This window comes from Kluyveromyces lactis (assembly GCF_000002515.2).
Source record: "Kluyveromyces lactis strain NRRL Y-1140 chromosome E complete sequence".
NCBI lineage: Eukaryota > Fungi > Ascomycota > Saccharomycetes > Saccharomycetales > Saccharomycetaceae > Kluyveromyces > Kluyveromyces lactis.
The window spans coordinates 2,201,421-2,224,843 of NC_006041.1; the positions used below are offsets into that span (position 1 = coordinate 2,201,421).

General features: G+C 37.5%; 8 protein-coding genes across 8 annotated transcripts, besides 1 other annotated feature; 4 read left to right on the forward strand and 4 right to left on the reverse strand.

The window, feature by feature from the left end:
- Positions 1-2,273: 2,273 nt before the first annotated feature.
- Positions 2,274-2,942, reverse strand: KLLA0_E24861g (uncharacterized protein; the record flags this gene model as incomplete). Its single annotated transcript, XM_455072.1, has 1 exon — positions 2,274-2,942. The coding sequence occupies one exon, from the start codon at positions 2,940-2,942 to the stop codon at positions 2,274-2,276; it is 669 nt and encodes a 222-aa protein (XP_455072.1).
- Positions 2,943-4,268: 1,326 nt separating this feature from the next.
- Positions 4,269-6,044, forward strand: KLLA0_E24883g (uncharacterized protein; the record flags this gene model as incomplete). Its single annotated transcript, XM_455073.1, has 1 exon — positions 4,269-6,044. The coding sequence occupies one exon, from the start codon at positions 4,269-4,271 to the stop codon at positions 6,042-6,044; it is 1,776 nt and encodes a 591-aa protein (XP_455073.1).
- Positions 6,045-6,356: 312 nt separating this feature from the next.
- KLLA0_E24905g (uncharacterized protein) lies at positions 6,357-6,911 on the reverse strand (the record flags this gene model as incomplete). The annotated part of the gene is made up of 1 exon (XM_455074.1): positions 6,357-6,911. One exon carries the CDS (start codon positions 6,909-6,911, stop codon positions 6,357-6,359), a length of 555 nt encoding a protein of 184 aa, XP_455074.1.
- A 1,213-nt stretch (positions 6,912-8,124) lies between these two features.
- Positions 8,125-9,099, forward strand: KLLA0_E24927g (uncharacterized protein; the record flags this gene model as incomplete). Its single annotated transcript, XM_455075.1, has 1 exon — positions 8,125-9,099. The coding sequence occupies one exon, from the start codon at positions 8,125-8,127 to the stop codon at positions 9,097-9,099; it is 975 nt and encodes a 324-aa protein (XP_455075.1).
- Positions 9,100-10,626: 1,527 nt separating this feature from the next.
- KLLA0_E24949g (histidine phosphatase family protein) lies at positions 10,627-12,081 on the forward strand (the record flags this gene model as incomplete). Its single annotated transcript, XM_455076.1, has 1 exon — positions 10,627-12,081. One exon carries the CDS (start codon positions 10,627-10,629, stop codon positions 12,079-12,081), a length of 1,455 nt encoding a protein of 484 aa, XP_455076.1.
- A 336-nt stretch (positions 12,082-12,417) lies between these two features.
- Positions 12,418-12,823: a long terminal repeat.
- A 620-nt stretch (positions 12,824-13,443) lies between these two features.
- KLLA0_E24993g (uncharacterized protein) lies at positions 13,444-15,150 on the reverse strand (the record flags this gene model as incomplete). The annotated part of the gene is made up of 1 exon (XM_455077.1): positions 13,444-15,150. The coding sequence occupies one exon, from the start codon at positions 15,148-15,150 to the stop codon at positions 13,444-13,446; it is 1,707 nt and encodes a 568-aa protein (XP_455077.1).
- Positions 15,151-17,630: 2,480 nt separating this feature from the next.
- Positions 17,631-19,301, reverse strand: KLLA0_E25015g (uncharacterized protein; the record flags this gene model as incomplete). Its single annotated transcript, XM_455078.1, has 1 exon — positions 17,631-19,301. The coding sequence occupies one exon, from the start codon at positions 19,299-19,301 to the stop codon at positions 17,631-17,633; it is 1,671 nt and encodes a 556-aa protein (XP_455078.1).
- Positions 19,302-21,287: 1,986 nt separating this feature from the next.
- On the forward strand, positions 21,288-23,180 carry KLLA0_E25081g (glycoside hydrolase family 3 protein; the record flags this gene model as incomplete). The annotated part of the gene is made up of 1 exon (XM_455079.1): positions 21,288-23,180. The coding sequence occupies one exon, from the start codon at positions 21,288-21,290 to the stop codon at positions 23,178-23,180; it is 1,893 nt and encodes a 630-aa protein (XP_455079.1).
- Between the last annotated feature and the right edge of the window lie 243 nt (positions 23,181-23,423).

Genomic DNA, 23,423 nt, shown 5'->3' on the forward strand with positions numbered 1-23,423 from the left:
TCGGAAGGCCAATAAGAGTGGAGAAACACCAATTGGTGTTGATCCACTAGCCGAGAAGAAAAGGTTGATCAAACAATCTGAAATCGATGGTTTAAGAGCTTGGTTGATTCTGTTAAAGGGTGCTCTTATTGAAATTGATGCCTTTGGTTTAGTATTGCTTGGTTTCGCCTTTTCTTTGATGTTGATTCCATGCTCTTTATACTCATATGCTGTTGGGGGTTGGAATAACCCAAGTATGATAGCAATGGAGGTAGTTGGTGGTATTTTGCTGATTTGTTACGCGGTTTATGAAATCTGGTTTGCCCCATTCCCATTGCTACCAAAGAGAGTCTTAACTAACAGAACATTCATTTGCTGTGTCATAATTGATTTCATCTACCAAATGGGTGGTTACTTCTCTCTATTGTACTTCACCTCGTATACTAGTGTTGTATTAAACTTGTCTATCCAAGACTAGACTTATTTGTCCAACACGACCACGATGGGTTTGTGTTTCTTTGGTGTTTTCTGGGGTGCGTTGTTTAGAGTTTTCCGCCGTTACAAAATATTCCAAGTTACCGGTATTGCCATTAAATTGATTGGTATGGGTCTATATGTGTTGTGTTCTACGAAGGAAGATGGTCCACATTTAGGTCTCGTCGTTGCTGCACTTATTATTACATGTTTTGGTGATGCCGCTAATGTTATGGGCACACAGGTGGCCGCACAAGCTGCAGTTCCACATCAAGACATGGCTGCTACAATCTCTGTGTTATCACTATACAGTTCCATCGGTGCCGCAGTGGGCTCCGCCATCACCTCTGCTGTTTGGACTGATCACTTACCAAAAGCATTGTACAAATATATTCCTGATGAGGCATCTGCAGCTGCCGCTTTTGAGGATTTGGCAGATATCACTGCCCAACCATGGGGTACTCCAACAAGACTTGCCGCAATTCATGCTTATCAAGACGTTTTGTACACTCTCTTCTGTATGGGTGTCGGTGTTAGTTCCATCATGTTCATCGCTTGTTTATTCCAAACTAATTTCTATTTGGGCGATCAATTAAACTGTGTTGAGGGTGAACAAGTTGAAGACTACAATCATAATCCCGATGGCTCTAAGAAGACTCTGCTAGACAGAATTGCGGATTTCTGGAATAAACCGTTGTTTTGATCATTTTTCCGTATTCCATCACATGGAAGACTTTCTCTCCTTGATCGACTTGGAGATTTATATTTGTAAATTGTTTTAATTTTTAATCATCTTATTTCTGTTCATACGCTTTCTCTGTCGGAAAGCTCTGGCTCTTATATTTACAGTTGTTTGCATTCCTGTCACTAGTTTCAGAAAAGAGTTCTTGAGGTGAAAGTTGTTCATATCTCTACAAAATTATACTAACAAAGTAGGGTTTGGACGAACAATTGGCAGAATCAAACATTCCTTCATTTTTCATGTTTCGTTTCTCCGTCTTCAGTAGTGGCGATACTCAAAACAAGAAAAAAAAAAAAGACGTTTTCTTCGAATGAAACGAGTTATTGGTTGATGCCTAGCCAGCAGCTGCAATTCAAATTAGATATAATCGTTGAAAACCACTCAATCCAAATTTTTAGGTATCAGAGAGTTAAACAAAAGTCAGTAACCTTGGTACATTATTCCCCGTAAAAAGGGACCTCTCTATGCGGATGAGATTTAAAGCCGAATATACCCCCCCTTTTATTTCTTTTAGTAGAGTAATGCAAGAAAAAAACTGCATGATAAGTTAAACTGTGCAGGAATATCGTGTGGTATTTATGCAGTCAATAAAACCCTGGATATTTTCTTCCAAAATTCAGTATTGGTAAACACCTCATTCTTTGAGCACTTTTCGACTGATTACTTAATTCACTATCGGTATTAGAACATTTATTTATGCCAGTTCGACGTCAATGACATTGCAAGAATACTATTATTTTTGCCTTTATGTATGCTATTGATGCAAACAGTACCTGATAGAAGTATGTATAAAATTGATTTCAGAACCATATTCTCGAGCAGTATTCACAGAGTTCATCAAGTTGAAAACTATTAGTTATGAAGTAACAATAGCCCATGCACTTAGCATAGAATGAACAAAATAGCCAATACGAAAAGTGACTAAACCTAAGGGAAGATGTACTTTTCCATTCGACTTATTTCAGCGATGACTCCTTCGTATTTTCTTGTAATAGAAAGGTTCTAAAAGAATTCAAATGCAATTATGTTACACATACTTCTTCTATTACGAAGCTACATTGGTAAATTTAAATTCTTATCAAACAATCATTGCAATTAACAGAGAGAAGAAACAACCGTGAGAATATGAAAAGTTTGCAACAGCGGCGTTTTTACTTGATGACTTTGAAGATGAAACTTCTGAAGCTGTTGCTGCAGAAGCAGATGAAGCGGCTGACGAATCAAATGTTTGACTTCCCAATAAAGAGTAGGAAGAAGTTGATTCGACAGAGTCACCTTTATAGTCGCTAACAGCGGTATCGTCATCGCCAATGGCCTTAATCTGGATCGGAATTACATCATCACGACCTGCTGCAGCATTGATTGAGCCAAGAACATAAATTCCATCTTTTCCAGATGGTACAGCATGGAAATCCTCGCCGTATAGCTTCAAAATACCTTTCTCAATGGTGAATGGATAAGCGATTTCAAAGCTTGAAGAATCGGCTTCCAATGACAGGTAGTTTTTACCGATACCTATAACTTTTCCATCATCCATTTCTAAGGACCCATTAGATAAAACAATCCCTTTAGCAGTTTCAGTGACATTAGCGATGTATATTTTTTTATCGTCACCAATATAAATGTGTCCATCAAACAAGGCAGTTCCTGGCGCATAACATTCCAAAGTGAAATTGGAAGAATCCGCGGCGGCAAATTGCAGCAATCCAAACACAAACACACTGAAAAAGGTTACTAAAAATTTCATAATGAGCCGTTTGATCAAGAGTCAGATGGTGGAAAAGAGAATCGAATTATAAATAATATACCAAGACATGTGTATTGATCAAATGTCTTAGCTCAAACTATCATTGCTTGCTAGAAGAACATTTCAAAGTATGCTCCATATATAATATATAAAAATCAATGAAGAAAAAAGCCGCTTTATCGACGATACTTGGTGAAAATATTGTGTAATGATCAAAATATGCCACTAGTTTCTATCATTTTTGTTTGACTTCATCCCATGCTATATTCTTGCCGTTTTTTTCTTTTTTTCGAATGACTGTTAAATTTGCTCCGCAAATGAATCTCAGAGTGCTTGCAATTGTGGTTTGGTAACTCCGTCAGATCCAGATTTACGTCAGTTAGAAAGCTGCAAAGATCTAACTCTCGTAATTTTTAGTATATCGCTTATAGTTCGAGCATACTACCTCATAGCTGAACATGAAAATTATGCTCGCGTATAATTGTGTACCGTTCGAGGGACTTCAAGTTGCTCAAATTTACTCATGAAGAAGTGTTTTTTTTTTTTTGTTTTGTTGCATTATTTACCCTTTTACACGACAGAATTCTAACCCACCAGACCAAACTGTTCTATTTAGAAAGACTGCATAGGAGAAAATGAGGTACGAATGAAAGAGTAAATTTCGTAATGTTCTCAATTAGTGAAGATGTTACCTGTGGAGAATACCATTCTTCAGGAAAAGACGTATTAAAAGAAAATTGGTAGCTATTTAATATGAATTACACCAGTGGCTTTTTAGCGTGCTATCTGCTCAATGTCAGTTTTCACTAAATTATGCTCACATTTTATGTTCTAGGAGAGAATAAGTTAAAAAATTTACTGTCATAAAAATGCTCTTTACTAACATCAATTGAACCGTGAATATTTTAATCTCTCTTTGACTGACCCAAGTGCTACTTAATTCGACAGGTATTTTCACCCCTGTAATAGGTTTGTTCAATGATTGGCTCTCTAACTTTTTGATAAACAACGAGTAAAGACCACATCAAGAAATTGAGATTCTTAGGGTGAGGTTGCTATTGAAATCTTTATTCATTTAAATTATCTTTATAAGAAACGTTTAAATTCAATAATGAATACTGAATTTTTAATGTTCAGTTGTTGTTTTCCTATGTGAGGTACGTGATTCATGAGTTACACTCTCAAATTTAAGAACAATTTTTAATTGATAATCCATTGTTTCGTATTGTGGTGCTATTTCTTATATCTTAACTGTTACAGGCTTGGTCCGAACGACTAACTACTCTGTTTTTTTTTTGTTACAGCTTTTGATATCACGTCAATAACATGTCAAAATCAAAATACAGTTTCTTGGCTACTGTGTTACCTGAAGAAGAACAATCAGACACTTACATTATTCCTCCAACAGGCTGTTTGAGCGGTCATAGTACCACAGAGCGTTATCAAAATGAAGAAAATGTGCTGCATGATAGAAACATCAGAAATGTAGAGAATGCCTGGTTTGAGGATTCTTATGAAAGGAATTTACAACTCAAATGGTACCAAAGACCCTCGAAAAGGGTTCTTTACTTGATTCTGACTTTGCACACACTAACTTTTACTATGTTAATGGGTCCACTAGTTATTTTAATGCTACAAAATATATGCACATTGGAAACAGTGCCTATGGTACACCACCATGGAGGTGGCGGTATGAGCATGGGCGGTAAAATGAAACGTATGGTTATGGGAGATAACGGGATGGGTTCTGTCAGTGGCTGTAAGAACAAAAACTCTCAAAGTGATCTTTCGGATGTTCAATCAATATTATCTTTCATATCAGGTATTTTAGGATTCTTTTTGTCCGGAAAATACGGTCAATTAAGTGATAGATTTGGAAGGGTGTTCATCTTTAAGATATTTAGTATGATTAACTTAGCACATTCAATATGCTTGATAATTTATTTTCAGTTCTTCAAAACATACCACAAATTTTGGATGGTTATTCTTTTATCTGTTGGTTATTTCTCTGGGGGAATCATGACTCTGATATCTAATGGAAACAGCTATCTTAACGACATAGTTAAATCAGAAGATAGGACAATCTCAATTAGTGTTTTGATGAGTATGATTTACTCTGCGCTAGGCATTGGGCCACTTTTGGGATCATTCATAGTCAAGAGATCGAATAATGATAATATGATTCCATTATTTGTGTCAGTTGCATTGGCTACTTTAAGCAGCATATTGACTTTTTCTATTTTAAAGGAAAGTAAACACGCTGATGCTATAAACTTGGCACGCCAGATGTATAACAATAAAACTACGAAAAAGTACCACACTAACCCAATAGCAAACGTTCTACTGAGTTCGTTAGAGGTTTTTTGGAGTTTTTTAAGACCAATAAAAAGATTATGGCTAGCCAGAGAACCAAGCGGCTCCATTTTACCAAGAGTTAGTGTTCTGACTCTTATTTTGATTGATAATTTCAATATGGCAGTTACAGTTGGTATGATGAATCCGTTGATTTTATTTTCCATCTGGAAATACAAGTGGACAAGCGTGGAAATTGGTTACTATATGAGTATCGGCGGTTTTGGAAAAACTTTCGTTCTTCTTGCATTTGCCCCTGTCTTTTTCAGATTTTTACAGACGGGACTTGGACTAAGGATTGATTCACGCTGTGTCGACAAGATAGACAAAATTTCTCTTTTTTCATCGTTATTCTTCGTCTTTTTATCCCTCCTCATACTTGTTTGTGTGAATAGCTCTACTGGTGTTTATATCAGTGGTGTGTTACAAAGTTTAAGTGGAATGATATCACCGGTTACGCAAAGTGCGATTGCAAAATATAGTTCTAAAACTGACGCTGGCGAAATGTTCGGCGCCATAGCATTAATAAGACATTTAGGGATGCTTTTATTCCCTATATTGTTCCTACAAATTTACTCACACACAATCGAGTTTAGTGCCAAGTTTTTTTTATATCTTCCATTATTCGTTTCAGTGGCAACATTTTTATCAAGTGTCCTCGGGTTGCGATCGTACACACAACTTGAAGAATTAGAGGTGCCAGAAGATGGGCAACAACAGAACTCAAACAAAAGTTCAGAATTACTGTAAATATTTGATCCCTTATTTTCGTGCTCCCACAACAATTTTTAACTATTCAACTACTGTCTACTTCTCATATGTATAAATGAAAGCATCAATAACAAACACTCAAACTACTATCTAGGATTTCGAAGTATCCTATCTGAATAAAATCGACTCATGCCCTTATCAAAAAGTATTTAGGATGCATTGATAATATGGAAGATCTTTAATAAAAGCTTCTCTAATATTCTGAGCATGATGTAATAATTATATTCGAATTGCTTATAGGATCTTTACTGTATACAATAAGGGAGTTAACAAAGTAATGTTGAATATATATCAAAACAGAACATAAGCACTAAAGGAAAAGAAGAGTACAGCCAATAATTCGGTTTTGTTGAGAAGTTTAGATGCACTACTGCCGTTGACGGTAAATTTATTAACTTTCTTTCCGTCTGAGTCAACACACTTGACCTTAGTTGTGTGCACCGAATCCAATGTTGAAACAGCATTATTAGAAGCCAAAATCCATATGTCTGTCTGACCGCTTGGAATGGCCTTGAATTCTTTTTCTCCATACAGCGTCAAATATCCATCCCCATTGATAGCAAATGGCGTAGCGTATTGGGTATAGTTAGTGGTTAAAGTTAGATAGTTCTTGTTTATCCCAATGAACTCTCCAGTGCCCAATTTCAAGGACCCATCCTCTTGAATTGTACCTTCTATGATATCACCGGAATGTTTACCAATAAAAAGCGAGCTTCCGTCTTCATAAATCATCATTCCTTTTAATTCGTTTGGTCCAGTAAGCTTAAGACCGAATTTTTCAGAAGCTGCATAGACAGTAGTTAGCCATAGAGTTGCGACCAACGCAAAATAGTATTCTAATCTCATTTAATTAATGTATGGGGATATTCCGTACCGACAGAGTTGCAGGACAGGAGTTGGGCGATGAAGGGATGAATTGCACAGAAAAGTGAATGAATGAACGAAAACAAAAATTTACTACTCAAAATTAACAGGAAGTAAATGGTGTCTCTTTTAATGAATGCATATAAGATCTTCAATTCAATTAACGTTTATATATCACCAATAGTACAATAAACATTGGCAAAGGGTTCTACTGGAGCGGATGATATTTTTCAAATACGATTAAACCCAGTGATAGAATTTCACTTCCCATATTTTGAGAAGTAAATCAGTACCTAATAATAATACCGGGAAGCCGCTGTAGTAATTAGTGATGGGTAATATTACTCTTATAGGTGGTCGATTGGGCATAATTGAAAATACCAAACACATACTTTATTGCTCACAGCGATTTTTTGAGTAACACAATTCTGTGAATACCCTATCACCAATTGGATTTACCGAAGCTTGACACCCTAACGCTAGAAGACAACGAGCAATTGATACGCATTCTCGACCCTTAGAGGTTTGAATCCCTTGATGTAGTTCCAATTTTCTCATTTTTAGTAACTCAAACTTTTATCTCCATTTTGGAATTTGCTCACTTTGTATGTCGAAGATCTAAAGAAATCTTACAGGAAAATAAAGTAGAATAGTGGGAAAAACGGGACAATAGTAAACCAGAATTATTCGATGAAATTCATGAAGAATATGCAGAGTGCGAGTTGGTAATGAGTTCATTTGGCAGTTTTATTGCTCTAAAAGTCCTCTATTATTGCTATTTTCTCTTAATATTTGTCATTTGCAATTAACCATGAGTATTATGCCCGAGTTTAGTATCCCATTCTGTAAGACCAATTGCGGTGAGCAAGTTTTACTCGGCCAGAACTTTATCTGAATGGCTTCTTCTACATGCGTAAAATAGTGTAGCTTCTAAAATGAACTTGCGTCCATGTAGGACTAATTGGGCATTCTCAGATATTTTTTTTACCTAACATTGATCGAAGAAAGCCAATAAACGATGGTATATATACCCTGCAATACAAGGCATGTTTCTATACCACAACGTAACCGAATAGTACTTTTTTTTGCAAATTCTGAAAGTGCTACAAGTTTTGCTATATTACCTGCGTGGAAAGACCATAGCTAAAGAATAATAATTATTCATTTCACTCATTTAATAACTACTGTGCACAATATGAAAATTGCCATCACTTCATCTGTTTTCGCGGTTTCGTTCTTTGCTCGGTTAATTACTGCTGCTTCGGCAACATTTAGCTTGAAAGTGGATGCACCAGACACTAAAGTCGATGGTTTCAATGTTTACCTTGACTCTGATTACAGAGTCATGTTAGCAAAAACTGATCAATCTCTCAGTGCCACGATCCAGGATGATGGTACATTGTTATTGGACGATGGTAAAACTATGGGTATCGGCAGAAATTATTTATCTGCAAAAGCCATATCTAGCGCTTGGATTGTGGCTGAACCATGGGCAATTGAAGGAGGTAAGCTAACGTTGTATGGTGGCAACTTCCACTCTGTCTACTCCCGTTCTGATGATGTATATGTGTTAGGTTCCAGTAATGCTGCTGCTGGTCGTCCTGACATGATTGAAGTCAATATCATCCCATTAAACTCTGAGGGTAATGTTGTGGCAGACTACTCTGCTGGATCAGTGTCCTCTTCTTTAGCAGCTTCTTCAGCAACCACTGTTTCCTCTTTTTTAAGCTCAACTACTTCAGTTATTACGAGTTCTGAGAGTACTTCAGAACAAAGCAGTTCTGAAGTAGTTAAATCAACCTTTTATTCATCATCATCATCATCATCATCATCATCATTTTCACCATCTTCTTCTTCTACTTATATTTCTTCAGAGAGTCATTCGGAACAAAATAATTCCAAAGTAGTCAAACCAACGTCTAATTCCCCAGAAAGTTATTCGCAATCTGCAACGTCAGATGAAGCGGCTTCCTCCACTGAGGTAACTACTACCACCGGTACCTTTGAGACCCGCACAGAAATGAATACTGCTGAAAAGCCCTCAACCATTTCCAAATCGACCGCTACATTCAATGGAACTACATCTTTTGAAGCGATCTATAGTGGTGCTGCTTTGAGGAATGGCCTTGACTTCAGTGCTGTTTTGTTGGTTGCATATGCCTTAGTTTAAGTGGAGAGGATTCACTACTCAATTATCTTTTATCAAACCTCCACGTTATTGTGGACATAGGTTTCATTGTCATTTTGGTTCAATCCTCGACGAAAAAAACCGGCAAAAAACAACTGTTATGTTCTTTCGTCTTCTAGATAGCATCGTGACTACAAATAGGTGCTGTGAATGCGATCTATTTTTACGTTTTTTTTATACCTATCAACATGATCTTTCTGACACACTTTTTCACTGAATAAACAATTTTATGCTATTCTCAGCTTTCACCTTCTGCTTATCTTGCAAAAGTAAAAACATTGTTTTCTATATCTTATAATCATTTCCTATAGTTCTATAAGCTGGCCCTCCCTTGTATTAAGTATCAAATTGCAAAATACTCCTATGTCTTTCTTCTATAAATCGATGTAAGGGGAGAGATGTAACTTTAATTTATGAGGATTTTTGGAAAACGCAGAAAATCCGTTAAAAAAACAACTTTAAACACCTGAATGTCACAATTTGTTTTTTGGTACTATGAATACAATAGCCAACAAACTCGTAAGGCTGACCACAAGATTCGCATATTGTCAAAAAAACGAAGTCTTCAAAGAAAGGATTGACAAAAGCCCGCATTTAACCTTAGGTTAATGAGTTCTTATGAATCTTAATATTTGCCATTTCATGAAACTGTTTTCTATTTTTTCCCCACCTGAATTTATCTTGCAGCTTTTTCAATCCAATACTTCTATGCATATTCTATCACACATTTTGGAAGCTGTGAGAAGCATGTTAGGAAAAATGCTTGTGCATTCTTTATACTTCAGGTTGAACATAGAAAAACTACAAAATTATCATAGGAGCTGCAATAAGCTTTACACAGAATCACACGTCCCGATTACCTGGGTATTTATTTGTATTGCTATGGAACTCATAGAAAGTTTTTTCAGAAATTCTACATGTGGATTATTAAGATTAAGAGGGACCCTATTATAATCAATTGTCTGTGACATAGGCCTCGATTTTACTAAGGGGCACCACGTGTGATAGAAATAAGATATATTTGTGCAGGAAACCCATGCTGATGAGCTCTGAATTGTTTCACCAACTGCAAACGGAATTTTTTTTTTTTTTTTTTTTTTTTTGACAGCATTAAAGGTCATGAATTAAATAGATCTACCATCTGATCTTCCCTTTTTGTCGTGGTATTATAACCTTTTGAAAGATATGGTACTCAAACACAATCCGGTACACATAGGAAGGAAATGATCCAAGATAAATCGTTAGAACTAAACATTTTTACGACGTGCTTTATTATGACATCAATTATAATAACAACGTGCTCGTAATCAATACCTTTTTTTGTTAGAACTTGACTGCCGTAGTGGAGTGTCTCTGAAGATTATAAATACCCAGAACCAGGCATTGGTGGTAATCTTAAACAATTTCCAGTATGTAAGGCATTTGGCACCAATTCCGTAATAATAGATCAACCGGTGATCATAAAACATAGTTGTCGTCCGCTTAGATTCTAAGTTTTCAAGTGAAAGCATGGTAGGATTTCTAGCGTTTTTGTCTGTCATTTTGTCAATTGTTCATGCGATACCTGTTATAACTGCAGATGTAGTAGCAAAAAATCTTTTTACCAGGAAAGAAATGTCACAAGAAGCGATATTTCCCATGTTGAACGGTGAGGCGCCCTATTTTCCGTATCCTGAGACCAACGGAATTTCACTCGAAATTCCTGAGCAGTGCATTATTGAACAGGTACAGATGATAGCTCGGCATGCCGAACGTTTTCCAAAAGCTGCAAAGGGAGAAAAGCTAGAAATTATGTGGAACAAATTTAAAGAGATGAAGGGTGAATTCAAGGGTCCGTTGGCAATATTCAACGAGTATGAATATCTCGTCGAGGACAATATCTATCTTGATCAGATGACTAATTCTTCAAATGTCGATGGCTCCAATCCATACATGGGCTCCAAAACCGCACAACAATTGGGGAACTATATTGCTGTCCATTACGGTGAGCTAATTGGTGATTCATTGCCTATTTTCTCTTCCAGCGCTGGGAGGGTTTATGAAACGGCTAAAAATGTAATCATTGGTCTGCAGGAAGAACTTGGCTTCAACGTTGACGTCCAATTACAAATAATATCGGAAGATCAGGCTTCTGGAGCAAATTCCTTAACTCCTCGTAATTCATGTAAAAATTATAATTCCGAGTTTGCCAAACAAGTTTTAGGAAGTGTCAATGACTCGCAGTTAAAGAAGATCAGGGAAAGACTGATGAAGAAGAACTCTCAGTTGCCCTTGAAACTAAAAAACAAAGATATAAAACAACTAATTTCGTGGTGCGCATATGAAATAAATATTAAAGGCTACTCTCCCGTGTGCGATCTTTTTGGAGATGAGGATTTAGTCTCATACTCTTATTTCTCCGACATGGAAAACTTTTATAACAGTGGTCTTGGAAATCCTCTAGCAAAGTCATTGGGATCTGTATTACTTAACGCTTCGTATCAACTTTTAAAGGAGAGTGAACACTTGGAGAATAAAGTCTGGTTGTCATTTACTCACGATACTGATATTCAACACTTTGTGTCAGCTATTGGATTATTTGATGATGGAGCAGAGCGTTTCCAAGGCGAACAAGTCTCGTTCCAAAATATCTTTAAAAGAGGTAGTTGGATCACTCCTATGGGTGCTAGACTCTTCACTGAGAAGTTGCGTTGCAGAAACAGCTCTTTTGTTCGGTATATACTTAATGATGCGGTCATTCCTATCCCAGGATGTAGTTCAGGGCCAGGACTATCATGTCCCTTCTCCGAACTCAGCAGCTATATTAAAAACCAAACTAGCAAAACAAACTATGTTTCTCACTGTGAAATTACTGAAGTCTCGAATAAGACGGAGTTGACGTTTTTCTGGGATTATAATGATGTGGATTATTCACGTACTCCCATCAATTACAAAGTTAGTGCTATTTTGGATAAGACTGAATAGCGAACCACAAAATGATCGTCAATTGGCCTCTTCTGCCCTAGGAAGTACCGTTGGTATTGTTCCAGGTCAATTTACTCAGCTTAGTAGAAATTCTTGTGTTAGTATTGTTTTCAATAAAAAACTATCAAAAATCGTACGTGCCACATCTATAAGCAGCATTGATACGACCAGATATCATTTTTGTTTCCTTCTCCGTGCCTCTATCAAGCCTTAGGTTTCCCACTTTTCAGTTTCTGCAGGCTGGATTTTATGAGCAATAGTCGCATCTATGGAGGCAATGTTATGTATTCTCATAGTGCCACAATTCTAGTAATTTTGGCGACCTAAAAATATCTTTGTTGGACTTGATAATCATCAAATTTGGCAGTAGGGACTTTGCTTAGAGGGTTAGTAGTATTCATGCAGATGGATACCATTTTGAGTTGTAGTTGTTAATGAAATAAATGGATGGTTCAATTGGTAATCGGTATGCGAACTTCGACTAGTTAAGTAAATTACTTACGGTGTTCTCCTTGGTTTCTTACATCTGACATATAAGCCAATGTAGAACAATAACTAATATGTCGAATCCAAATGGGAAAACTGGATGAAGAAACACTCTGGCTGTATACTTTTTGGATTGGTCTTCGATTCATCAAACGCTGTAGCCTCGATCATAGTTGCACTCAACTTCAACTTCTTATCTAGCATTGGTTCAATAACTGGCGCCTTAGAAATGCTCCTACAACGCCAGAGAACAACAGCATATTTTGTCCTTTCTTTATTCGTTTACCAATAATTTTTCACTTTCGGTGTGTCTAAGTGCATTCATTTCATTAGCATGGATACTATCTAAAAAAGACCTGAAAAATAAAGCAGAATATGATATCGATTTGGTTTTTTTGGAATTAATGCATAATTCTGGTGTGTATTTCCTGCAGAACATGAAAAGAGAATCTTTTTGATTTTCCGGCACTGTATCACGGCTGCTGTAACGGGTGCATTTTTAATATTGAGACTTAGAAAACATGTCTAAAAGTTATAAAGGTTCTCAAAATATGTGTAAAGCTGTAAGCATCATTCAATTCTTTTGGCGTAGATACCATCAAGGAGTTGTTGTTTCACATAAATATTATAATATTCATGGTAGTATTTTGGCACACTTCTGTGATCTCTCGTTATTGGTTTGGTTTACTTTTAAGAGGCAAGAGTAGCATATACCGAACCAAGTAATTCCCTAGGACCCAGGATAATGCTTTGATGTATTCATCATAGTTTTAATTATTTCATTTGAGTAAGTTTATTTATAAATTGGTATACGTATATATACTGCATTTAAATATCCCGCAGGCAGCAAATATTATGAACCCTCATATGTTTTGTTTAGTCCTGGTGTTTGGATAAGATAGCGTCAAGAACGTCTTGACCGACCTTCTCCTCATATTCTTCGTCTGTCAAGTTTGATTTTGGACCACTATAGAACTTGTACTTGTAAACGAGATAGTAAATCGTAGGCAAGACCCATACTGCGCCAATGAAAACTACACTGTAGTTCATCGTGTCTGGGGTGATGCCGTGCTGATCCGCTGGGAAGAAAACTAATAATATCATGAAAATTTCAAATACGATAGAAATCCAATTTACCACTGGAGAAAGATACTTCCCCATGAAAAAAGCACCCGGGGTGAATACATCTTTCCCATAAGTCATTCTCAACAAGTTTGGAACCATCCAGGAAAAGTAGTTCGCAGAAACAGCCAAGGAGAATAATGCTGAAGATGCTACTGGGCCAATCAAGCACAAACAACCAATGGCCAAAGCGGCACCAGCGCCGACCCAGGTTGCTCTCAATGGAGACGATAGCTTGATATTGACGACTTTGATCCAGGAAGAGAACGGTAATCCATCATCACGGGCAAAAGCCCAAATTTGTCTGGAGATAGCAGTTAAGATAGAAGCTGCCATCAAAAATTGGCAGAAGGCAATAAGGACCATGATAGCAATGGTCCATCTTTTGCCTAAGGCGTCAAATAGAATTTGAGCCAAAGGTTGGTGAAATTTAGTTTCTACAATAGCAGCGACGTCTTGTGAGGAGCAGGCAGCAATAACAATACATATAAAGAAGCCCAAAACCCAACATACACTGATGGATCCAATGATACCGAATGGAACTGAAGCTGTGGCATTTTTGGCTTCCTCGGACATATGAATACAGGAGTCAAAACCACCAATAACCCAAATAAGCGGTTGGAAGCCAGCTGACATGAATTGCCATCCATCATTCCAGTCCGACAAGTTTTGGAAGTTACCAAATATATATTTAGCGTCATTGAATTCCATGTGGTTCGATCTGGCGACACCAACTGGAAGGGCAACGAAGAAAATGCAAATCAACAGTAAATTGGACACAATGGAGAATGTTTGCAACTTTGAGACTGCAACAGTGGCAACGGAAGTGACAACCGCAGTAGCTACAATACATGCCGCGTAGACACCATATGTGCTTGCGTTTGTGATGTTAAAATTACCGTCGCTGCCAACAACAACGATGGATAGTATTTCTCCTGCTAAACCATAATTGATGGAACAAAGACCAGCAATTAATGCTAGCGAATTAGAGTTACCAACAACAAAAGAAAGTAGATTTTTAACCTTTGGAGGAGCGTAATAATAGGTGTAATAATAAAGACCACCGGAAGTTGGAATGGCAGATGCTAACTCTGACATGGCAAGACCATTGGTTAAGACGAATGCACCTGCGATACCCCAACCCCAAACAAGAGATACAGAGCCACCAGGCAAGGCAAGACTTAATACAGATGCAATGGATGGCAATAGACCCATAATAGAGAATGCAACACCGAACACTTGAATCTTCGAAAAATGCCTTTGCAACTCTTGCTTATACCCAATTTCAGCCAACAATTCTGTGTCATCATGTGCCGCCTTAGCATTAATGTAATTAACATCACCGACCCTTCTTGACGTTATGGTTCTTAATGATGTAACCACATCAACCTTATTTTTCACCTCTTGGGCTCCGATAATATAATTGTTCTTTTCAGACCCCGAAGAGACAGAAGCGGACATAACTAATCTTTAATATTCCGCGTGATAACTGTTGATTACTAGTTACCTGAACTTCTTGACTCCATAGAAAAGGCAACTCGGAAGTGAAACAGAGGCATTTTATTAGTAAAACCGTTGCAGGTATCAGGATAAAGATTTATTCCAACTATCATTATTTATACTATGCATCTCTGAAGAGGATGAGTTATATTCGTTCTTATCTAAACATTTTGAGTCTCATCTTATCTTTATCTAAGAAGTTCAAAGTTAGCCGTTCCAGGAGATGAAGAGCTGAATCTACTTATCAGATATTAAAGCACAAGTTAGTGTCTCAACTCAGGTTAAACGAAGTAGGAATAATTTAAACGTTCTGTAAAACTTAGTTATCTCATGCTATTTCCAAAAGTTCATATCATCCTCTCTCCGATAGTAGAACCTAAAGCTCATACTACTAACAGTAAAAAAAGTGATAATTCTATGGGCTGCATTCACTGTCTAACTTACTTCGCGACAAATATAACAATAGCTTCTGCAGGGTGTTCTCCGATTATCTTCAAGTATCTAGACAAGTTAATCTTAAGGGGGGTTTTACCAAATAAAATTTCTCTGTCTGTGTAAGATCCTTCCGTTTATTTCGACCTTACCATCGCTTAGCATTTATTATATATTGGAAATCTTATACTGCTTATCTGATAGTAAATGCTCGACTACTTTCGCAATGAAGATAACGTAGTATAACCAGTTACAGTATTATCAGCATTCCCGCTCGCTCTTCGTAAAGAGGGGAACTGGTTTTCAATGGTTCCCATTATCCCTGGAGAAATTCAATAATGGTTTCTCTCGAATAAGGACTGGCATAGTAAAACAGAAGCTATGATAATTGGTCATATTCTATACAGAAACACGTCTTATCTTTGAACAAAAATGACGTTCAAACAAAGCATTGGTTAGGTTGATTTTCACTGGCTACGGAACAGTGTGTGCGCTTAAAGGTATCCGACAGCTCATGTTCCAGCAACTATATGTTACAAAACGGTCACATGATCGATATGGAGGTCATTTTCAAGAAAAGGAACTTTTTTTAAGATAACAATAGTTCTTATCAGTGAAAGGCAGTTTCTCTGATACGGACATGGCGCGGTGTGACCATAAATGGAAATTCCTTGCGCTACATTGACAGTTAATCTGTAAACTTTCCGCTTAGAAGTTCAAGTTGGGGGCTTTATTGAATGTTACATTAGTTACAACCTTATCCTGTTCCTCAGAAGTTGCAACTTGACATCCATCGCTGGATCCGGATGAAGCATTCACGTGATCGGTAACTGATTCAAGGACCAAGTAGAAAGATGGTTGTGATTATACAGTATCCTTCAATTTAAGTTTACTACGAGGTAGTGGTACCGAATGCTCACCCGTGCACAATAATCACGTGCAGCGTTGAAGCATCCTTCTTTCTGCGAGTCCTTTATCGAATGTCAATCATCCTCGTTTATGTGATGGGATTTCGCAATTAGATGACTAAATATAACCACTGAAACCATCTCACGTTAATGAAGGGAGGAAGGGAAACAGAATCTGCAAAAATCACATAGAAATGTGCCTTCTCTCAAAACCCGTATAATTGATGCCTCCTTCTGAAACCAGCTTTTCTGCAGGGAATTCTTCGGCCCTCATGCAATGAAAAAAAAAAAACTTTATTCTGAACGCACTTGCTTAGTCTATATTTTGTGCATATGCACATGTAGTGGCTGCCAGATGAACGAGAGAAGTAAGACAAGGGAGAAATTTATCCAATATATTAAATAGGCTACTTGAAAGAATAATAATTTAGTCGAGAGAATCCGTGATTCAATGGGTCCGTCAGTTACTCACATCGTCATACCTTGAAAAATAATATGCAGTAATAGGCTGTGAAGTATTGGACGTTATGGCTAAGAAAAAAAACTTTCATTTAAGATTACTCTGTAAGTCGGTGTTAGTTTTCTTTCAGCAAATTCCAGAGTCTGATATTTATATTGAATCTATACACTTCTTGAGTTTTCATTGATTACAATTCTTGATATACAGGCGATGTTAGGTAGCTTATCATTGATAGGCACACAGTTCCACGTTCCTTATTAAGACAACTGACCATAACGTAACGCTTTACGAATTTCTTTAATCAGTGGAAGGTTAAGTTGCGACAGCTTTCGCATCACACAATATTACAAGTGACTCGTCAGATTAGATCACGTGGAATTAAATCTCAGGTTCAAATAGGTATCGATTGAGAGCACAAAAGATAATTAGGCATCTTTAAAAACGCAAATAGGATGTTAAGAACGCAATTGTGGGGTATTAAAAAACTAGAGATAGTTGCTCAACATGCGGTAACAAGGATTCAGCAAACAAAATATTAGTTCTCTATTAAGAGTTACTATATATTGTATTCGTCTTCTGTGTCAAATGATTATATGAGGATGCATGCAGGATCTACGGCATTGAACGTAAAACCTCAGCTATCAGGATGAAGTGACTGTTCTTTCTACATGCTCAACAGACAATCGCTTACCATCTTCTAGCATAATTTGGGATGTCATTTCTGGAAGTTGAATGATACGATCTCCAAATACCTCATCAACTTCTTCCAAAGATCTTCCTGAAGTTTCAACGAAAGTGAAATAACAAACAACAATCTCAACAGATAAGAAGCAGCAATAAAAGATGTAGTATTTCCATTCAATAGCATCCATTGCAATTGGATTGACAAACCCATTGAATATAACTGAAATACTAATGGCTAACTGGAAAATTGTAAGCCCTTTACCTCTCAAAGTGTAAGGTAATATTTCAGTTGTGTAAAGATTTGGGAAACCGTTGAACCCGAAGTTGTAAGAAAGATAATATAAGAAGATCATTGCCAAGACTCCATTTGCTAGAGTCTTATCCTCAAAATTACGCTTTTGGTTTTCTGCAGACAATGCTGTCCACACAACGTAACAAGAAGTCATTGAAACTAAGGATATCAAGAATAATTGTCTTCTTTTGAAGAATGGGGCGATGTAACCTATTAAAATTAGTGAACATAACCAGTTGTAAAGCATTAACCAACCATTCCATTTCAATTGATCATCAGGATCAGTTATACCAATGGAGTTGAAGACTTTTGATAAATAGTAAGACACTAATCCATTTCCGGAAAGTTGTGTGAAAATTGCAGTCCAGATCAAAATCCACAATCTATGACGATTACCGGAAGTTTTAATGAAATCAGAGAACTTGGTAGATTGGGAAGCTTTTTCTTGTTCAATAGCCAATTTAATTTCTGCCAGCTCAAAATCGATCAAACCTGCGTATTCCTCATTATTTCCTGCGTGATATTTATTCAAGATTGCTCTTGCTTCAGCATCTCTATTATGGAACACCAAATATCTTGGAGATTCTGGGCATTTGTATAGCGCGACGAGCTGAACGAGTGGAAACAAAGCTTGAATGATAGATGGAATTCTCCAGTTCCAGTGGTGAGCTAGATTTCTGCAGCCATAGGTGACCCAAGCTGAAACAATAGCGCCAAGGTACCAACACGTATTATATATGGAAGTACAAAGCTCTCTGTGAGGCGGATATGATATTTCTGAGATCAAAGCTGGTGTGGCAATACTGATCAACAATACTCCAGAACCTAAGATAATACGTGAAGCAACAAACATACCGAAGACGTCTTTTCTGTCATAGTCCTCAGGTAAACCATTGATCCATGTACCAGACAATGCTTGGATGAGGACACCAATGCAAATCAAGACATTACCGACATACATCCCGACCTTTCGACCATACTTGTCAATGATGAATGGTGCAAGTTGGAATAGTATAAGCATACCAAACACCATACCATTAGAGATAACACCCAACTCTGCACCATTGGGATTACCCATCGCATTGAGGTAATCCGGCATAGCATACAATCCGTTCAAGAGAGAACCATCGTAACCAAGGTTTGTAGAGGAGAGGGATAAGCCAACGATGAACCATGACAGTGTTCTTAGATAGGGCACCTTGTAGAATGGCTTACCCAAGTCAGGCAAGACATCAGACATCACCATGTGATACCTTTCATCTGCACTGACTTTGTCTGCTGAACAAGAATCAGTGATTTTATTCTTTGCTTTGTCAGAAACTGAATCAGTCGACATTTCTAATATTTTGCTATCAGGTAGACGTCACTATTGTAATAATTTGAGTAATGTTTTCAATGCTTTTAATTGGTATTACAATGAAATTTATAAACTAGGGCTGTATGGAGAACTGAAACTAAACTTTTCGGTGAAATAAGAAAGTATATGCGCTCACTTTAACCTTTTATATTAAACTTTTCGGAAATGTTAACATCAAATACCAAAGAAGACTTAAAACTGGGGGATGTTCGTGTGAGAGATAGGGTAGTCACTGCGTTTGAAAGTATCAACATTTGCTGAAACTGCAATAAGAATCCACTATGCAATTTCTTTTGATCCATTTGCTTGGTAAAAGAAAGACACCAATTATTATCACTATGATCATGACTACTACCATGACTATAACCCTGGATGAGCTTGCACTCGAAAATCCTGCTGAGCATGTTAAAAACATTAAACTAACAATGAGATCCAACTTTTAACGCGAAATTGTACACTCTCAGTAATTACTGGTCACAACCAAAGGTATGTACTATGTTCCTTTTCTCCAGATCTGCCATCCTCCTCTATTCATTATTCACACTTAAACAATATCTCTCGATAAAGAAAGCCATGTAGTCAAATTACGAAAGAACCATTTCCTATTTCTCTTAGATCACGGTAAACTTTCTTTGGACAGGGGGTGTCATAGCATCACTTACAGGTATCGTAAAGATTACTTGCAACCAAATTCTTGCCGAATTTTCTCCAGATAGTGAAGTGGCTTCAGCCACTTCAAGGTACCTTGATAGGCACCCAAGTTGGAGTTGTTGCTCGAAGCCAGTGTTCAACTTTTTCGCAGGAATTACTTCCACAGAAAACTATGTACTACTAAGCTGAAAGCTTGCATAACGGTTGATATTTCTATTTTCCGTTGCTAATTATTGCGGGGAAAACTGCAACTGACATTAGTGAGTACTTTTAGTTTTTCCTGTTTAAGTTTTTTTCGAACAAAAGAATATAAGGTTTGTTTTCTGCAGCCATTGTTTTCCCTGCTTCTATTGCAGTGACGTAGAAGAAAACGCAGTGGAGCGGGTGATTACCCCAGGTAATTTAAACATAACACAGAAAAGTGAATCAGTTATATATGCAGTAATGTTTTGTGCTTCTATGGAAACAACCGAGCGAGAAAACACAAGAATGTTGAACATAATGGGTGAATGAGTTGGCTTTGTCCCTGTTCTTAAGGTCATACTGGGGTAACATTGAACTGAACTGGAAAACACTTTGAATAAATTAGTGTTACACCAGTGAACGGATATATTGTTTGGATTCGGAGATATCTTCCCCAAATTTAGTTTAAAGTTTCCCAACAGGCGCGGACGGACAATATAATTTACAAGCATTATTTGCCAATGATTTTATTTTGTGGGGAAAGATGGGCATCTCTGTTGCGACTGTGTGATCAATATACTCCACTACATGAACTGTGCGAGGGATGAGTATGTATTTGGTTGGTTTACAAAACGACTCTGCCCGTCAGTTGTCTCGGCCTGAGCTACCAGAACTTGAGATTGGTACACTGAACGTAGAGATGGGAACTGAACTTACATGACGATGAAAGAATGACTTAATTTTAGTCATATAATCTGTTTACCTGTTACTATGCGGTTTTGCTTTTCGTTGCAATGACTAAAAATTCGTCCTTGATATTGAAACTATCGGATAAAAATTATCCTAGATAGTAGCTTTTTTCTTATTTTCATGCATGTTCGTTGTTTCCTGGAGAAATCGTAAAACACCTGTTTGGTTGCACATCACTGATGGTGGCTTTAGTAATACTACAAGATATAATGGTAGATTAATGGCTTTTGCATGAAAACTATTTAAGAAAACCTTTTTTTACATTTAGGATTTCGATTGACCCAGTTTGCATTCCCAATATTGATAAAGGCCACTGTTGTTCACTTGAACAACAATACTCATAAGCACTTAACTACGGACTTGTATTTAATTTCTTGAATCATGTCTAAATTTGATATCGAACAAACGTTAGGCAAACTAACCAGAGATGAAAAAATCTCTTTGCTATCAGCCGTTGACTTTTGGCACACAAAGGAGATTGAACGTCTGGGGATTCCGTCAGTGAGGGTTTCTGATGGTCCCAATGGTATCAGAGGTACTAGGTTTTTCGACTCAGTTCCTTCAGGCTGTTTTCCTAACGGAACCGGTCTAGCTTCCACATTTGATGAGGAACTGTTGAAAGAGGCAGGTAAATTGATGGGTAAGGAAGCCGTCGCCAAGAATGCTGCTGTGATTTTGGGACCCACGGCTAACATGCAACGTGGTCCTTTGGGTGGTCGTGGCTTTGAATCATTTTCTGAAGATCCATATTTAGCTGGTGTTGCTACTGCTTCGGTTGTTCAAGGAATCCAATCTGAGGGTATTGCTGCTACGGTAAAGCACTTTGTCTGTAATGATCTAGAAGATCAACGTTTCTCTTCGAATGCCACGCTCTCTGAGAGAGCGTTGCGAGAAATATACTTAGAACCTTTCAGATTGGCAGTCAAGAATGCTGATCCTGTTTGTTTAATGTCCGCTTACAATAAGGTGAACGGCGAACATTGTTCTCAGAACAAAAAATTGTTATTGGACATTCTTAGAAAAGAATGGAATTGGGATGGTATGATTATGTCTGATTGGTTTGGTACTTACACCACTGCTGCTTCTATCAAGAATGGTCTGGATATTGAGTTCCCAGGTCCAACGAGATGGAGAACTAATGAACTTGTTTCACATTCTCTAAATTCCAGGGAACAAATTTCTATTTATGACGTTGACGACCGTGTTAGACAAGTTTTGAAAATGATTAAGTTTGTTCTTGACAACCAGGAAAAGACGGGGATTGTTCAAAATGGTCCAGAAACCACATCTAACAATAGTAAAGAGACCTCTGAATTGCTTAGAAAGATAGCTGCGGATTCCATTGTCTTGTTGAAGAACGAGAATTCGATTCTACCTTTGAAAAAAGAAGAATCAGTCGTCGTTATTGGTCCAAACGCCAAAGCAAAGGCTTCTTCTGGAGGTGGTTCTGCATCTATGAACTCTTACTATGTTATTTCACCTTACGAAGGGATCGTCAAGAAAGTGGGCAAGGAAGTACCATATACAATTGGGGCAGAGTCTCATAAGACCTTATCTAATTTAATTGAGCAACTGGTAGTTGATCCTTCAAAACCAGCAGAAGGAGATAATGCAGGTGCTACCGGTTTCTTTTACAGTGAGCCAGTTGAAAAGAGAGCAAAGGATGAATCTCCATTTCATGTTGCTGCTTTTAAGCATTCTTTCAACTTACTTTTCGATTTCAAACATGATAAAATTGACACGAATAACCCATTATTTTACATCACACTTGAAGGTTACTTCACTCCTGAGGAAGATGCTAACTACATATTTGGTTTGCAGGTTTACGGTACTGGTCTATTGTACTTGGATGAAGAATTATTGATTGATCAGAAGAAAGGTCAAACCCGTGGTGGATTCTGTTTCGGTGCTGGTACCAATGAAAAGACTAAGACTGTTACTCTACAAAAGGGTAAATCGTATAAAGTCAGAATCGAATATGGCTCTGGCCCAACTAGCCAACTGGTAAGTGAATTCGGAGCTGGTGCTCTCCAGGTTGGTGTTGCAAAGGCTATTGATGCAGATGAGGAAATCAAGAAGGCAGCAAAACTTGCTGCGGGTCACGATAAAGCCATTTTATGTATTGGTTTGAACGCAGAATGGGAATCTGAAGGTCATGATAGGGAAGATATGACTTTGCCAGGAAGAACAAACGATCTCGTCCGTGCTGTTTTGGAGGCCAATCCTAACACTGTAATTGTCAACCAGTCTGGTACTCCTGTCGAGTTCCCATGATTACAAAAAGCTAAAGCTCTCATTCAAGCTTGGTACGGAGGTAATGAGTTGGGCAATGCTATTGCTGATGTCTTGTATGGTGACGTTATTCCAAGTGGTAAATTATCTCTCTCATGGCCAATAAACCTTGAAGATAACCCAACTTATTTGAACTTCAAGACTGAATTTGGCAGAGTTCTCTACGGTGAGGATATTTTCATTGGATACAGATTCTATGAGAAGTTGCAAAGAAGAGTTGCATTC